Source organism: Epinephelus moara, chromosome 19, assembly GCF_006386435.1.
Source record: "Epinephelus moara isolate mb chromosome 19, YSFRI_EMoa_1.0, whole genome shotgun sequence".
Lineage (NCBI taxonomy): Eukaryota > Metazoa > Chordata > Actinopteri > Perciformes > Serranidae > Epinephelus > Epinephelus moara.
In genome coordinates, this window is record NC_065524.1 from 23,072,818 (window position 1) to 23,090,456 (window position 17,639).

At 40.9% G+C, this 17,639-nt stretch overlaps 1 protein-coding gene across 1 annotated transcript in view; it reads right to left on the bottom strand.

Annotated features, from left to right (window-relative positions):
• zcchc24 (zinc finger, CCHC domain containing 24) overlaps positions 1 to 17,639 on the bottom strand; it is a 48,171-nt gene that overhangs the window by 28,691 nt on the left and 1,841 nt on the right. Inside the window, exon 2 of the mRNA XM_050071410.1 lies at positions 12,925 to 13,125. Coding sequence (XP_049927367.1) covers positions 12,925 to 13,125 — 201 coding nt within the window. The remainder of the gene's footprint in view (positions 1 to 12,924; positions 13,126 to 17,639) is intronic.

Sequence of the window (17,639 nt, forward strand, 5' to 3'; positions counted from 1 at the left end):
TGGGTCTGCCCGGGGCCTCCTACCAGTGAGACGTGCCCGAAACCTCCAGCGGGAGGTGCCCAGGAGGCATCCTGCTCAGTTGCCTGAACCACCTCAACTGACCCCTCTCGACACAAAGGAGCAGCGGCTCTACTCTGAGCTCCTCACCCTATCTCTAAGGCTGAGCCCAGCCACCCCACGGAGGAAACTCATTTCGACCACTTGTATCCGCGAAATAATTCTTTCAGTCACTACCCAGAGCTCATGACCATAGGTGAGGGTTGGGACGTAGATGGTCCCTCTTCACGACGCGCCTGCATCACTGCAGAAGCCGCACCAAACCGCTGATCTATCTCACACTCCATTCTACCCTCACTCGTGAACAAGACCCCAAGATATTTTAACTCTCTCGCTTGAGGCAGTAACTCTCCCCCAACCCCAAGAGGGCAATCTACCGTTTTCCGGCAGAGAATCTGATGATTACTCTCTCAATTCATTGCATTATTGTTTGGTCTACAAAACATCAGAAAACAGTGAAAAAGTGCCCCTCACAATTTCCAAATGCCCAAGGTGACATCTTTAAATGTCTTATTTTATCTACCCAACTATTCAAAACCCAAGAATATAAAATTTACTATGCTGTAAGACCAGGAAATGCAGGAAATAAGGCATCAGGAACCATCAAAAGTGTGTAATTCTTGCTTGAAAATTAACTGAAGCAGTTAACCAATTATTAAAATAGTTGCAAATTAATTTTCAGTCAATCATCTGATTGATTCATCAACATAAATAACTGCATCTGTAGTGTAATTAAGTGGACCATTCTCCAAAACCAACAAATACATACAAAAAAAAGGAATAGTGATGAACTGTATATAGCACATTGTATATGATGATTTGTGTAGTGTCTAGGAAGAGGTATGTTCTCTGGAACTACTCTGCAAATTGCAATTAGTGGGGAAGGGGTAAATTTGACTCCAAAAACCACAGAAAATGTATGAAATATTGGTGTCCAATAATTATTAAGATATAGACAAGTCCAGAGAGTCCAGAGAGAAAAAGTTTTTGTATTTCGATATGTGGAGTGAAGTTATGGAACAGTTTGAGGTACAGGGTTGAAGAAGGAGTTTGACATTAGCCAGCTCCTCACAGGGATTACTGTCTATTTTCTCTACTTAAATACATTTTTTAAGTTTATACTTCCTCCCGCTCCTTTTCAATTGTGTAAATCAAAGAAACTATACAGTGACAATTGCTTTTCATTATGCTTTTCATATTTGTTGATACTACTTTCTGTCTGTCTGTCTGTCTGTCTTTCTGCTTCAGCACTCTGGCCCTGCTGTGCTAACAGGACATCATGCAGCAGTGAAAATCTGACCTCTGACCCTTTGAACCTTCACTCAGTGAAAACTGAACCATCCTGTTCTAGTTCCTGAGGCCTCGGTGTAGGGCCGCTGACCTCCATAACATTTTAGATGTGTTAAGAACACAAGTTAAAGTGTTTTTACTGTACAAGTAATTGCTGCTGTTGTTGCAGTCAATTTTCTAATATCCTGTTTCAGCTGTAGAAGTGGATCAGCAGTCAGTAGAGAGGCAAAATGTTACAATTCTAAAAGGGGTTGGTGGTAAGGTGCTTTTAGGGCATAAAGACAATAAAAGAGGTAGCATATGAGGAGAATATATTCTAAAATGAGTGGTGACCTAGTTCCTCCCGTGCTGCAGAGATAAGCTTATGTAAAGCAAAGTGAAGAGCGACTGCCCCGCACACATTATTGTTTATTTTCTTTTATTAACTCCAGCCTGCCTTTCACAGTGCAGCCTGACAGGAAAAAGATTCACGTAACAAAGTATTATATAAGAAACTCCAAATCAAGATCGTACAATAGCATAATTTAGACAATATATCGTTAGTCTGGCAGGGACAGTAAGGACTACTCGGGTGAGAGGAGGTCAAAATACAGGAGATGAGGCAACTGATGGACTTTACAGTAGCTTTACCGTAAAGAAGCTAAATTATATTTTTTGATTTGCAAGCTGACACTAAGTCAGTATCTTCATACAGCTCCCTCCTGACATCTTCCACACAGCTGTAAGTTCACCTGACTATGGTAAAGCTAACAGCGCACCGCCTCCCAGAGATGGGGTTATAGGTGTCATGGTTACCAAAACAGGAAGTGGTGCGATTGTTGTCTCAGCGAAAACTAAAAGGAAGAATGGGATTTCTGTGCAGAACACAAACCATCTGGCAGGAAACCGCACTTTTATCATTCTTTTAACTTTGATTTCCTTTCAGGGGAAGTGCCCTCGCTCCCCTTTTGCTCACTGGCTCTCTGCTCTTGTACCCTGCTCAGGCTTCAGGCTTTTTGAACTATACCCTCTCTGTGTCCGCTCCGTGCCACGACAGTGACACATCCAAACTCCCTGCCTGCCACGGCAAATAACTGCAGCCATGTCAGAATTGGCCCCGGGGTGCAAAGATCATGGGGGTAAAATGTGAAACATTCTCTCATGACAAATGTCGAAGTGCGACTGCGGTGTTGAAAGATTGTTTATCGACAGGGTTAACAAACCGCGGGATGCATAAAGACAAGAAGAGCGAAAACAGCTGGAGGCAGAGGAAAATGTAAATACATGATTCCCCTAAAGATATCTCTCAGCGAAGGCAGGAGGTTGGTTAAATAGAGATTAAAAAAAAAGCTAAAGGACAGATGTAAGATCTGTGTTCTTTCTCCTCCCAGGAACATTAGCCTCTGGGGGACAGCTAACATCTCCAGCTACGTTAAGCCCACATAATCTGTTGAACTATTGAATAATCAGCACTGTACTTATTATCAAAGAGCCCTAGTGAGCTATTTCAGACAATTTAACAGCATGTTTCCAATACAAGCATTGACAAATGTTTTGCCAGTGGCTTTAGGCGGAGCTGTTCTGAATATGAGATAGAAGCTGCGCACAGGAATATTAAACTGGATTTTAGATTATGCTGGATTTTTTTTGTCTTGACTGGAACATTTGAATTTTACAGGAAGCTACAGGTTATGAACCAAATTCTCTGCAAAGGGAGAGAAAGACGTTTTGGCCTAAATACCACAGCCAGCTGGGGAAAAATGAACCTGGGTGAAGTGACTACAAAGTTACCCACAAGCAAGGCACTTAAACTGTTTCTGATTAACTGCTACAGCTGAAAGGCAGACAGTGTAACACCATGGGAACACTCTGCCTTCCAGATGTGGATGTGGTAGCCTACCCTCCTTTAGCAAATATTCAATGGGAGTTTTGTAGGAATAAAAAAGACTCACACCCACAACACTTTAAATTAAGAAAAAAATAGATGATAGTGTTCCTTGTATCCTTCAAGAATCCTTTCTAATAACTTTGTTTATCTTTAATTATAAGCAAAGCATTTGCTCCAAAGTTTGTAGTTTTAGTTAAAGGGTAATTTCAGGTCATGTGTATGTGTCTAAGTGACTAATGAAGACAAGGCTGCTCTGTTATCACTTGGAGCATTTGTGCAAAATCAATTTATGTTCTCTAAAATTGTTTGTTTTTGCCACTGACAGGCTCAGATTGTCATTGTGTCTGACAACATAATGGAAAGGATCCTCACAGAGACAGACCATTTTTTAAAGAGTAAGATTATTTTTGTTTAACCAGAAACAGCCCTGAATTTGCCATCGCCAAACCCACCAGACTCCATTTAAATAAACATTCATTTTAGCCAACATATTTTCACATCTAACTGGGTGGATTAAGGGTTTATTTCAGCCAAACCAGAGTTCTTAAAGATGAACAAAGTAAGTTTTATTTTTTGTTTCCTTCAGCTTTGACTGAAGTGTCATGGTTTATTTAAATGGAGTCTGGTGGGTTTGGCAATAGCGATTTCAGGGCTGTTTTTACGATACGATAAGATACGATACAGTACGGTACTGTGTGGTATAGCATGATACGATACAATACAATATGATACGATACAGTATGATACAATACGATATGATACGATACTGTGCTGTATGATATGCTACGGTATGATACGATACGATATGATACGATACGGTATGATACGATACTATACGGTATGATACGCTACGGTATGATACGATACGGTATGGTACTGTGCGGTATGGCATGATATGATACAATACAATATGGTACGATACGACATGGTATGATACGATACTGTACAGTATGGTACGCTACGGTATGATACGATACAATATGATACGATATGCTGCAATATGATACGATACAATTCGATACGATATATTTTATTGTCCCTGTAGGGAAATTTGTCTTGGACTCAGGAGCTACACAAGTATTGCTGCCTTACAATAACAGCAGAAATGAAAAGCATACACCATAAAAAACATGAAAACATACTACACATAACAGTGCTGCACATCAGCCACTCATGTGTTGCACATAACATGAGCAGCTGTAGCTCAGGTAGAGCGGGTCGTCAACTAATTGGAGTATTGGTGGCTCGATCCTGGGCTCCTCCAGTCCACATATCGAAGTATCCTTGGGCAAGATACTGAACCCCAAAGTGCTGCTGATGGCTGTTCCATCAGTGTGTGAGTGCTTGTGGTTATTGAGTAGCAGGTGGCACCTTGTATGGTAGCCTTGGTCACCAGTGTGTGAATGTGATGTAACGCTTTGAATGGTCGGAAGTCTAGAAAGGCACCATACAAGTGCAGTTCATTTACCATTTGCAATAACACCAACACACAGCAGAGCACCATAAGCAAACACAACCCCAAAGCATCAAGTGACATTATTCTGTTTCTGGTTAAACAAAAAGGATCTCGTCTTTAACAAAAAGGTCGGTCTCTGTAGGTAACCTTTCCCTAATCATGTTAATTATAATAACAATCTGAGCCAGTCAGTTGCAAAAAGAAACACTTTTAGTGTCAGTAAACTGACAGCTCACTGATGCCCTGAGTGGTTACACTGCAGCTTGTTTCCCTGCCAGCTGCAGCACTCTAGTTTAATACTGGAACAATTTAAAAAATTGTCGTTCCCATTAATCACTTAGACACAAAAACATGGGAAAATAAGAGCAAGGTTGAAAAATACTGAAGTTCCCCTTTAAGTCTATTTGTGCTCTAAAGACTCAGGAAAATTGCTGTTTACTATATTATACAACCTCTTGCTCAGAATAAATACCACAGAGAAAAGGTAGAGATTAGGCAGAAAAGGCGGAAACTCATTTGCAGACCTCAACCTGATTCAATTAAAACTTAAATATTAGAGTTATAAACAGCAGGAAATTGGGTGTGCCCACACAGGGCTAAAATACTTGTTTTCCAAGAGTGAAGCACACAAACAGAGCAGAGATGAAACTCTGGTAAATTCTAAACTTGCAATGTGTATTTGACACATTACCCCACCCCCAGCCTACTCTACCCCCACCCCCATTCCCAGTACAATAACAAACTGAAACATTAAAACAAAGTGGTTGCACAATTATCCCAGCATGACTGCCAACCAATTCGGAGAAAGATCACTGCTCCGTCAAAGGCAAACACTGGAAGATTTAAAACCAAATACGTTTTGTCAAAACAACAACCGCTTGTGTTTGTTATGGTAGACAGAGTGGGCCGCAGTAATGACGAGTCATTAAGTTTATCACCCTGACAAAAGGAAAAGCACACATATTGTCAAGTCACACATTACTCAAAGCTTGATTTGCTTCTGGTGTGAAGAAAAGCCCCTCACTTCACAGCTCGCCTCAGGTCTCCGCGTTGACGCTGTTATGGGAGATTACGGTGGCCATTTGTCACAAAGGACAGACTGCTGCTGAAATCACCACCACATGAGGTGTGAGGTGCATCACACTTATTGGCATATGGTCGCAGATGCATGCGAGAGATACAGGTTTGACTGATTGACGGGGACTGTGAGGAGAGGAAATGTCAGCACTTGAACTTATCAAAGCTCCTTATGCAATCAGTGGAGTAACTTGAATGATTCAGTTACACATCAGCAGCGTGTCTCTCACATGGGACACATTTTGGTCCAAGTCAAACTCACTGTAAACATGTCAGATAGCATTAGGAGATAAGCAGAGGAGAGGTCAAAAGGAGGAAAAATTAAGTTTGAAATTGATGCTGTATATATACACATACGCATTCAACAAACAGCATGAACAAAAGACGCATTATCCTGGTGCGATAAAGAAGGCTCTGTATGTGGATCAATGAGCTCCACGTGTTTCTGATCAACACAGTAACTGTGATGCTTTTGGCTCAGCTCTAATTTACAAATGGATACAGAACATTCTGTGTTTAAGTGTGGTCATTGGCTTCATGTATGATAAATCAAATTTGTCTCACAGTGGGCCAAAAAAGACAAATCTATACTTCACCACCAGCTCTATCATCTGTATCTATGCGATCCAAGCATTAAGAAATATGCCGATGCAGCAGCCTTGTATAGGATCATTACTATAGTGGCCTTCAAACCAAAAGTACAACATTTTTGGAAATATGCTTGGTGGCTTTTGTTCTGGTTAGCTTAGCTTAGCACAAAGACTGGAAGCAAGAGGAAACAGCTAGCATGTCTCTGTCGTATAGAACTCACTTATTAACATGTAACACATCTTGTTTGTTTAATCTTTAGAATAAAATCCAACAATAGATAAATACTTTTACTTTTACTGAATAATTTCAAATAATCGGCAAGTATATAAAATTAGGTTTCAAAATTGTAAGGAAAAAAAAAAATAGTATTAAGTAGTAGTATCAAGACATTGAGCTAAAGAACTAGCCACTGCAAGGCGACAGACTCTTGTTAGCAGCTAACCCAGAGGCACTCACAGTCTAGAATGGCACAGCACCCAACCCTCAAGCCAAAGAACGAGCGCCGCCCCACAGCATAGACTCAAGTTCAGCAGCTAACAGCAGCTAGCATTAGCACAAACCACACACCAACAGCAGGCCGCCATCTATGTCTGGGGGATAGGTAGCGTGTATTTTGTGGTCTGTACACTGCAAATTCTTGGGTGAGCTTTCATTTTTTATCATTTCTGGTTAATTTCGCAACCATGAATGACATTTTGATTGAAGAATTTTGATGCCAACATGGCAGTCAATTAGTTTGTAGCCTTATCTCGTGATACAAGGCAAAATATGAGAGAAAACTTGCCCTGATTGGCCTTGAATCATGCCTTAGGTTATATTTTGATACCACTACCTTACTACCTTCGCACTGGCTTAAAACATGATTAAAGTAGAAATAAAAGTAAAGTACTTTAAACTGGCCAAGCTTGCTTTTAATGAGTTTGTCAGTCATACAGCCAGTCATCAAGCAGCTCTTTAGCATATTGGTGTGTTTATGTCACGAAGAAAACAATCGTAATTTTCTGCTTTTTCAATTAATTCTCTGCAGTGGAGCTAAAATCCTGCCAAAACTACACAAACACATAAAACATGTTTCACAAATGCCCAATGATTCACTAACAAACACAATGTGGTTTGCAAATATAAAACATAATGAACAAACTAATGCATTGTGTTGCAAATACAAACCATACCTTTTAAACAAATAAACAACATATTTCGAATACAAGATGCTTCAGAAATAAACACAGCATGTCTTGCGAGTACGAAAAAATATATTCTACAAAGACAAAACAATCTATTCCTACATTTTTTGCTCCATAATCTGCACTCAAACAAATGGTACTGGAAGTGACCTCTCTCCCATTGTGACTTCAAAATGTTATTTTACTGAAAGAGCTAAGAACGCTTGTGGAACGTAGCAAACTTGCTGGAGGTTAACAAAACGACACTGTTGCAGTGCGCTCTAACGTTAGTAATCATGTAATTATTATATAGTAGGGGAAGGGTTAAGTTATTGATGGCTCCAGTGCATCATTGAGGAATGATTTCAGGACCGCCCAAAAAATCCTGGACACAGAAATGGTTCAGTCTAACTCTGTAAATCAGTACTACACAGTTCAAGTCATGTTTTCAACAAGTATTTTCTAACATGTTGTGTTCAGAAAGAAATTGCTGATTTTGCTTTACTTTAAACGGCTTTGGTTGTTTCACAAGACAGATTAATGCATTTTTTGTTTTGTCTGTGCTTTTTTCACAGTTAAAAAGTGGGCAGGATATCATACATCCCTTGGCTGAGGATTTAGCAACATTTTAATCGAAATAACATGACAGCTGTAGGGTTGTCCACATGAAATAGCGTTTCTCTATTATCAGTGTTTTATTTCAACTTTGACTGTTGCATTTGGAAACGGAAATCTTGCATTATAGAGAAATACTTCCAACAGAAATAGGCGAAAGGGTGAAAGCAGAAGTAGTGATGGATGTTAGGTCAGTTATTTTGGACTGTTAAGCCAGTATAAGAATAAGTATTCTACCAGTTTCAAAATATGTGAAAATTCTCAGAAGAGTAAAAAAAACATGTCCAGGAAACTATAATTCTGAATCAGGGGAATGCATTGGGACCAGGAGTGGGGCATAGTAACTCTTAGAGACACACACATAACACACACACCAGCACACACAGCAGCGGCAGCAGCGGCCACCCCCACATACCCACAAACCTGCATTCCGGCAAAGACATTTTCCATGAGTTAATCTTCCTACAGAGAGCTGTAGCAAGAAGATGTCATTCACTGCATCATTTCGATCACTCAAATCAGAGGAGGGGCCAACTGTTGAGAGGATTAGTCCACTGAACAGAACCAAATCATGAGTGCAAGTGGAAGACATCTTGGAAGCGAGCCAAAGCATGGCAGTGAGGGGCATTCTGCTCATAACTGGGGGAGCGACCTCATTTTCCGAATAAAAGCCAGTTTACATAACACCTCTCTCCCCATAACAGGGAGCACTGGGCAGCAGCTGCCAGGCCTGTGGCTTTCACTCGACTACCAAGAGTTCCCTGAAAAATTACTCTCTCAACACAGCCGCAAGCCTCCTCCCGTTTCCAATATGAACATGTTATAACTAAAAAAGGTCTTAAATTGCAAGTAATGCATAAACACTTCGGTAACCTCAACTATTTAATTGCTTGACTCTTATTCTCTCAGAACCAAGCAATGGAGGAGACAAGGAAACCATCAACCACAGTGCAGGGTGCTGGATCCACCTCTGTCTAAACCCTTGACTCTCCTTCAGCTGCGAAAAAAAAGTCAACTTTGGCAGAGGTAAGGTGGTTTTAAAGCATAGTCTCAAGTCTCAAAAGTACATGTCAAAAAATAACTTCATTTTGTCAACGATGATTACACAATTAACACATCTGAACCTCATTAAATACTACAGTCTAAGAATGATAGTTATTTTCAAGCCAAATCTTAACCACAAAAACAACATGTTTGTCCAAAGTACTGGTGCATGATGGATGGAGGCTGAACAAGAGCAGGGAAAAATGCAAAGCAGGTGTGTGAGCATGTCATCCAGTGCAACAGCATGGCTCATTTATGTGTTCTTAAAGGTTTTTGGACAACAATGGATGTTTACCATACAGGGGAATAAACTACAGTATATTCAGTGTGTTCTTAGGGTGTCAGTAGGCCTACAGTTCAAACTATGGCGCTATATGTGGCCATACTAATTATGACTAGAGCAAAGGAGGAAGTCAGGTGATGTAGTATAAAGTAGCCGCTCCAGGATGCTGCAATGTTGCAAATTCTGAATTCTGTGTGACCTTTCAATTTTGTCCAATCACCCAAACTTTACAGCAATTTTTACTATTTAAAACAGGTAAAACCTCATTTAATTGTAGAGCTGTACGCAGCATGTTGATTCGCTCGGCCCCTCCTTATCACGAGACTACTGCTGCAGGAGTGTGAGCTCTGAGCCTGGGACAGAGTCTCACACACAGTGACAGGGCTAACTGTTGGCATCACCCAGCTAATGTTACCTCATGGTTATTAACGGGTTTAACAATGGCGTCGAGCTGTTATGGTGTTGGTGTGAGCTTGTTGGGACTGCGTAGTGGCTCACTGTTGGATGTTAGCCGCTGCTGCTGTGTTAGCTCATGCAAACCTGGAAGAGAGAGCAGCTCACGGAGACAGTGCTTCATTGCAAAGAACACCTAAAAACATTGCAGCCTACATTGCAAATTTTTAGAAAATTTGCCGTCAAATCAGGCATTTCAGGTCGAACAATCCCAAATACAGCTTATGAAATCATGGAGGGACTGGAGTGAATGGATGTGTCAAACAAACACAGGACTTTTACCAAGGAGACTGCTGTTTGTGTACCGTGTGAAACCGAAAGTTAACATTGTCTTATTTAAACTTAAGTGCACGAATTGACTTATTGAACATAATGAACGTACATCACGTATAAATGTAAATATTTTGACCCAAACCATAATCTTTTCCTAACCAAGTACTTTTGGTGCATAAATCTAATCAGAACTTTAATATAATGAGCCTCTTAGTTTGAAGGCCCACTGACAACTAATGCTGTTTTTTTCCAAGTTAAATAATACTTCCATGGTTCAGAGTGCGAATGTGTTGGTATATCAGGCTTTGGATACACAGACAATAGTTGTTAGTATCACCTTCTTGCCATTTTTGGACAAAAGGCAAAAAATGCAGATACATAACAATGACCTTATCCTTTAGATAAATGCATATGTAAATAAATGTTACATTAATCCATTTTAATTTATAAAAGTAACCTTTACTTCAACTCAATAAAAGCCCCAGTACAAAACAACATAATAAAACATGTTGAGGTGAAGTAAAAGAGAAAGACTGTACATGTCATCAGAATGTGATTCTCCATGCTGGATCAGGATGACATACTTAGCAGTGCTCTGTGAAGCAGGAGCCTCTGTTTTCATTGGCACAGCATCTCTGAGCAGTACAAACTATTAGTAGGGACACATTCATCCTCGAATGCATTCCAGCACAGGCAGATACCAGAAACTCCGTAGGCGCACCATTGATCATCGCACCTTGTGAAACAGAGAAATGAAATGTAGGACGAGAAAGTATCTCCTGGAAAATGACGCAAGTCTTGGCTAATAGGTAAGCCGAACGCTCTCGCCATTAAAAACAATGTTTCAATTGCAGGACCTGCGTCACATCTGTTATTTGGCTCTTGAGCTGGTTAAGTAAGAATAGGCCCGTAATGACAGGTGACTGGGCAATAGTGTAAGTGATGTAGCACAAATGGTAGGTAAATTTATGGAGAAAAGAAGCCCAGGAGAGACCTAAATAACTGAGATGGTGTTGAACTGTGTAGGTGCGGAGGCCGTTTGGAGACTTTGCTGCTTTTTGACTTACTGTTGGCAGTTTAACGAACAGCTGAAATATAAACCAGAAGACGGCTGAGTGTGATTTTGAGGTCCGCCCCTGAATGCTAACATCTATAGCATGATTGATTTCACAGCCTCCACTGTGAAAGGGGAATTTTGTTTAATAAAGCAACATTTTAACAGCATAGACTTTTAGAAAAAGTAATAAACACGTTCGATCATGAGTTACTTAATTCACACCTATTCCGATGTTGCGCATCAGCACCATTTGATCAATGCTCAAGTCAACAATGACAGTATTACATAAAGGAAAAACCAAGGCAGAAGTTACATGTTGCATGATATACTACGGCCCAAAATTCCCATTGGAGTTGTCAATAGATGATCTAATTCCCTCACGTTGCAGCTTGGAGCTGTCCAGGAGATATTTCATCAGTACACAGGTCATTTACAGACCTCCCGAGACCAGTCATCATATGTCATAAAGCGAGTCAAAGCATTTTAATCTCACATCTGCTCCTCATTACCATTCCATGCAAAAAGAAACTCAGGGCTGGGGTTAGGCTATTGCACCTCACCCAAGGAAGGGGGGAGAAGAAATAAGGGGAGAGGCAAGAAACAGACAGAGCGAGAAAAAGGAGATTATTAGGCACCATGAGTCCAATGAGAAAACAACTCTATGTAAAAATTCCAAAATTCTGAGGAAAAGTGACTCCATGTTCTCCTATGAAATCAGATCACTTCCAGGCCGCAGTCTGAGCCATGGAGTTTGCCTTTTACAAGGCGCTATATAACACCACAATGACAGATCCACCACAGCAATTTCATAGTCCATTCCTTCCTCAACAACTCCTGCAAACTCCACAAAATAACACTTCACTTTGCATTTGCACAATATTTGAACTCATAAGCTTTCTCATCTGCATGTGGATGCTGAGTGACTGCACACCTGCGTCAACCTGTAGCAACAAGTCAGACCTCCAACCGGGCCTTGTTCCCAAAACAGACAAATCCGCTCGCACCTCATTTAACGTAAATTGGCGGGGATCGTTTAAAACCTAAAATGTTACAGATGCTCTCCAAGATGAGTTTAGATTGTCACACATTAGTGTGCTCGTAACTTCCATGCTAGACCTCAAAATGGATTCACCATGGTGCCTCACTAACAAAAAAAACCTGCATCATGACAGACTGAATCAGCAAGGAGCTTAAAGGACTGCAACTCAACAACTAATAACTTTAGCAACATGTCAGAAAAGACATTTTGTCCCTGCAAACATGCCAACACAGCTAAAATGATGATCCAATGCAAAGACACACAGCGTCACCTTTGACCCTTGAACTAGCCCCGCAAGTTTATTCATCATGGTTATAACGGACGGTTTCTTGGAGCGTAATGCTGTGGCAGTTAAGATGCACACAAGCACAAATATACACACAGTCACACACATGACTACAGAAGACAGAGGCCAGCCTGTTTAACAAGTAGGTCAGACCAGAGCCAAAGAGGGAGAGAGTGAGAGAGCTGGAGAGAAAGACAGCAAGAGAGAGACAGGCATTGGCTGAAGCGAGCACAGCTTTTAGTGCCATCATTGGCTTGTATGAAGCAAATGAAAAGACACTGGAGGAGTCTAAAGTTATGCAGTTATTGCAATTTCAGCTATTTGTGTCATCTTGAGAGTAGATTATGTAAAGCATGTGTGTTACGAGTCTCACCTGAGGGCAGTCTTTGATGTAGTGGCCCTTGTTGAAGCACAGGTGGCATAAGTAGTTGGGTGGGGGTCTTTTGTTTGGTTTTCTTGGCTCTGAAGAGAGGGAAAGGTCTGAGAAATGGTCCGTCAGGGAGTTGAGTCCATCCACGATGTTGTTCAGGGAGCCATAGGGTGACACATTCTTGTACACGTTGTTGTTTAAGGCCTACAAAATAAGAATAATACGAGAGAACATTCAGATTCTTTCTCAATGATTTGTCATGTATCATATATTATACACCAGATAAACAACAATCCTAGGGCGGCTTCACACTCCAATTCCCAACTCTCCCAAATTTCACAAAGTGTGACTTGTTGACATACACTGTACTGGACAGTGTCACCACATACAAGATACTATCAACATAATATATTGCATTGCTGGTGTTTGGAGTGTTAAAAATGCAGAGATTAATCACCAATTTCCTTTGAGTGCTCTATGTCCTATTTTCTGTTGCGCCAAAAAATGAAGAAGAAGAAAAAAATCCCTCCAAGATCATTTCTCTCATTAAATTCAGAACATCTGGCGAGAGGCCCAGCTGTGCTTATGAGCTGGAAAAATACTGAGCATGTCCACAGAGAAAGACAGGACTTTGCAGAGGATGACTCATTGTAAACAAGATGGGAGGCATGTTCCCTCGCCAGCCTGTGGAACATCAGCAATGTCACCATGCACTGTTGGCGGTAAACTAGCCATGGTCAGTGTTTGTAGTCTGCTTGGAGCCACAGAGCGCGGCATTGCATGCCACAGGGCCCAGTGAATTCATAGGAGATGCCCTCTGAATATTAATAACAGGGGAAGCATTGCCTGCAGTTCCTTATTTCCCTTCTCATTCATGTCTTCCTCTTTTCAAATCCAAAAACAGCAGAAAGGAATTGACCTCAGGGGTGAAATTATGTTGACTTTAGCGCAGGCATTTTTATGTTTAGATGGTCAGGTAATTAATCCCTGTGGACGAGCTGCTAAACAAACTCTAGCTTGTCATCTGCTTTGACATTTAATAGTTTAACTGCACTAATGGCAAACATTTGAGACACCACCCTCAAGTAAAACATCAGAGTGCAGAGGCATGATGAAATCCACAGATCTTCCTCCTCCACTGACGGTCATGTCTCTTTTTGGGGGCTCAGGAAATGATGTTAATGTTGATGTTCAGTGTTGCGCAGCTAAGAAACCTTATACTCAGGGCTGTCAGCCATATCTTTATCTGCGGGCTGTGAGATTGTCTTGCTAACCAGCTCCAGCTTCAAGACTCATGTTCATTTATATTACATGTAGTCGTCGTAAATCAAGTGTTACGGCTCTGTAGTTTCTCAAGTTTTCCATCTGCCATGTGTTTTTAGCTCCGAGTATCGCTGCGTTGTGTATTACCTCTCGTTGCGGAAATGTGCATGTTTGTGCGTTCGCTAAACTTGCGTCTCAGTGCAGGCTGTAAAATTATTTTAACAAATATAAAACAGGAAACTTTGCTCAGTTTATGCTCCTCACATTTCTTCAGTTTGGCCTGAAACTTCCTACTGTCAGCCCAAAGGAAACTGATTTCACACACATCTGCTAATGGTGGAGGGAGTTTGTTTATTTTGTGCGTCTGTGTGTCTGAGTGAGTGAGTGAGTGAGTGAGTGAGTGACTGACTGACTGACTGACTGACTGACTGAATGACTGAGTGACTGAGTGAGTGAGAGACTCAGCAGGAGGTTGTGTGTTGATGTGTGTGGCGATGGATGTGTGCGTATGTATGCTTTGGCCAACACAATGAGGACTTAACTGGTATCATTTACCAGTGAAAGGTAAGGTGGACAACTGAAGCAGATCTGTAGCTGTTTTCACAGGTCTGGGGACGAGGTGTGACACTGCAGGGGTCAATCACACACACACACACACACACACACACACGTTTGAACCTGGGCTGTGGCATCTAGTGGGAACTTTAAAGATGACTGATTAGATGTATAGTAAGTTCCAATAGAGGATACACTCAGAAATTAAGGTGCTAACTGGAACCATATAGACCCTTTTACTGTTAGTATGATGTTTTTGGTGGACGGGGCTTAGCTGGAGACAAAACAATTCTTCACAGACATTAGCTAGTGCTAGCTAGCAAGTTCTGTTGGCTTCTTTTGGACAATGGAGGAAGATGATGCGAATGGCGCATTCAGAAATACTCATTCCGAGTGTCGAAGCGCACTGTGGCACAAACGTTTGTAAATTTGGAGTGCTGTTGGAATGAACTGTTCAGTTGTCCACAGCACTCTCTGCAGTGGGCCAAGCGGTGTGAATGTGTGATTAACTTAACTGTTCGTTAATTCATATAGAAATATAACGCTCCGTTTCTTCGACCAACAGGGCTCTCATTTTAGTGTCGAGTGTCAGACTGAATTTACCAACACACCATGTCAGGTCACTCACTCTCCAAGACCACAAGTCTTACTTGAATAAGTAAACACTGACCACTGGGACCAGACTGGCCGACCCGTATGCTCTCACTCAGTGGATGGATGATTTGACAGGACTGCTGAAGGTGGGATGGCCGGCTTTGTGTTTGATTACTATGCCAATCTTACAAAGGAGGACGACACTTGAACGGTTTCCTCCAGTTTGTTTTGCTATCAAAGCTAACATTAGCTAACACGCCAGAAAGTTAGCGTTACAGAGAAATTCAATATTCCCCTAAGTACCTCCCCAATTTCTGATTAGGTGGACATGATAACCAATAATACACATAACGTTATTCATCCCTACAACAGGAAATACTTTATCTAAAATTTAAGATTTGAGCCATGACTCCTTCTATTCTTGCTCCCAATAACACAATAAGATGACAATTTAAGACTCCTATGTAGCCTACAGCCCTGTGGTGGAGAGTCGTGTTTTGCCTTCAGCAAACAAACTGAGATCATTGTAACATTGGCCCTAAAAGCGCCTATAGAGTTCTGTTAATGTCCCCATATAGGGGAACCATTTTTGTTTCCTTGTAGAGCCTTTTATAAAGGTTCCACATGGAATCATTTAGATGGTTCTTTCAGGACCTTTTTACCTTATCCATTCTTTAGTCCTGAGAGTCATCAAGAACCCACCAAAATGGTTATAGTAAGGACCTTTTTCTATTCTACAAATCATGGTTATATTTTGACAGGTAAGCCTGGAGCCAGAGGAACCATGTCCGCCAGCCTCAAATCTCATGAGGAAATTACATTTTACAGGGGCAAAGATTTTGTGAAATCACTACTACTCCAGCCTTTACTACTTTAGTGGTGCAGTAGTTCTTAACTCTACCAGGATGCTCAGTGGCAAAGTGCAGAGTGGACAGTAAATCTGTCCATTAAGCAATTAACATAGTATCTGTTCAATACAGGTATGCAGTTAACTATGTTAAGGCATGTAATGACGGTCAAGATATCAACAGAATGGTTGGTCAACTGAGAACCTGGCTGGTTTTGAGGTTATGTAACCACATTAGTAAACTATGACTAGAAATAAAAGTATGTTTTGCTGCCTCTTCCTCTTTGCTAGATAACAGTTAGCAAAAAAAAAAATTTAATTCACTAGGCACTCAATGCATGAGTTGACAACTTCAACATGACAACTTTGACCATTCTATTAGTTGTTCTCTTGGCTGACCTACACAATAAATAATTGTTGGATCTTCAAGCATTTAAAAATTATACATGAATTTAGACTGGATTATGTGAGCTGCATATTCTCATCCTCACTTGGAGAAAAAAACATGGCGAAGCATCGTTCTGGTGCGCTCCGGCAGCACTACACCCCTGCTCTTGCCTGACAAGGACTAAATGCACAAACCCACTATTTTCAAATATCCCATCAAGAGAGACTCTCACTGCAGCCTGATCTATGTTGTTCTGAACATGCCAACTCCATTCAGTGGACGATAAACAAATTGCAGACTTCCCTCTGCATCACTGGTGAAGAGGAAGTACAGCGAGAACGTTGAACGGATCCTAGGTACATATTTGTAGGGGCTACCTATTGTTCTGATGGAACTATACCGAACGTTTTCGCTGGAAACAATGCTTTTCAAACATAGGTAAACATAGGGTAATGACCTTTAAACACCCATTTCAATAATCTTTGAAAATCTCCTTCGTCCAAAAAGAGTTCTTTGGATGAAAAGGGTTTTTCACGAAACCCTTCATCTCACAAACAACCCTTGACAAACCTTTTCTTCAAAAAAGGGTTCATCAGGTAAAAAAGGGTTCTTAATATAACCCCTTGCCTTACAAAGAATGCTTGAAAACCCCTTACATTAAAAAAGGGTTCTTCAGAAGCAAATGGCTCTCAGTGGAACCTTAGCCCATCAGGAAGAGCCCTAGAACCTTTATTTCTAAGAGTGTAGATTAATCCAGAATGATTATAAATGTCCAAAAGTTTACATTAAAGTATTTGTCTTCACAGACGAGGACAAGGTTACATGGGTGAAAAAGTGACACACGTTTCAGCAGAGCAATCAGCAGATGAGATTGCAGTAAGCATACTTGACTTGTGCCACAATATGAGTTTCCAATCAGCACCAAATTCATTCATTTATCATTCGTTCACGTAAAGCTGTGTGATCCTCCACTGCAAAAACAACCACATTTTGCATTACTCATCTCATCATCACATCTCTGCAGCGGTTTATTTTTCTTGGCTTAGCCACCATAGTAAGTTGCAAAACGAA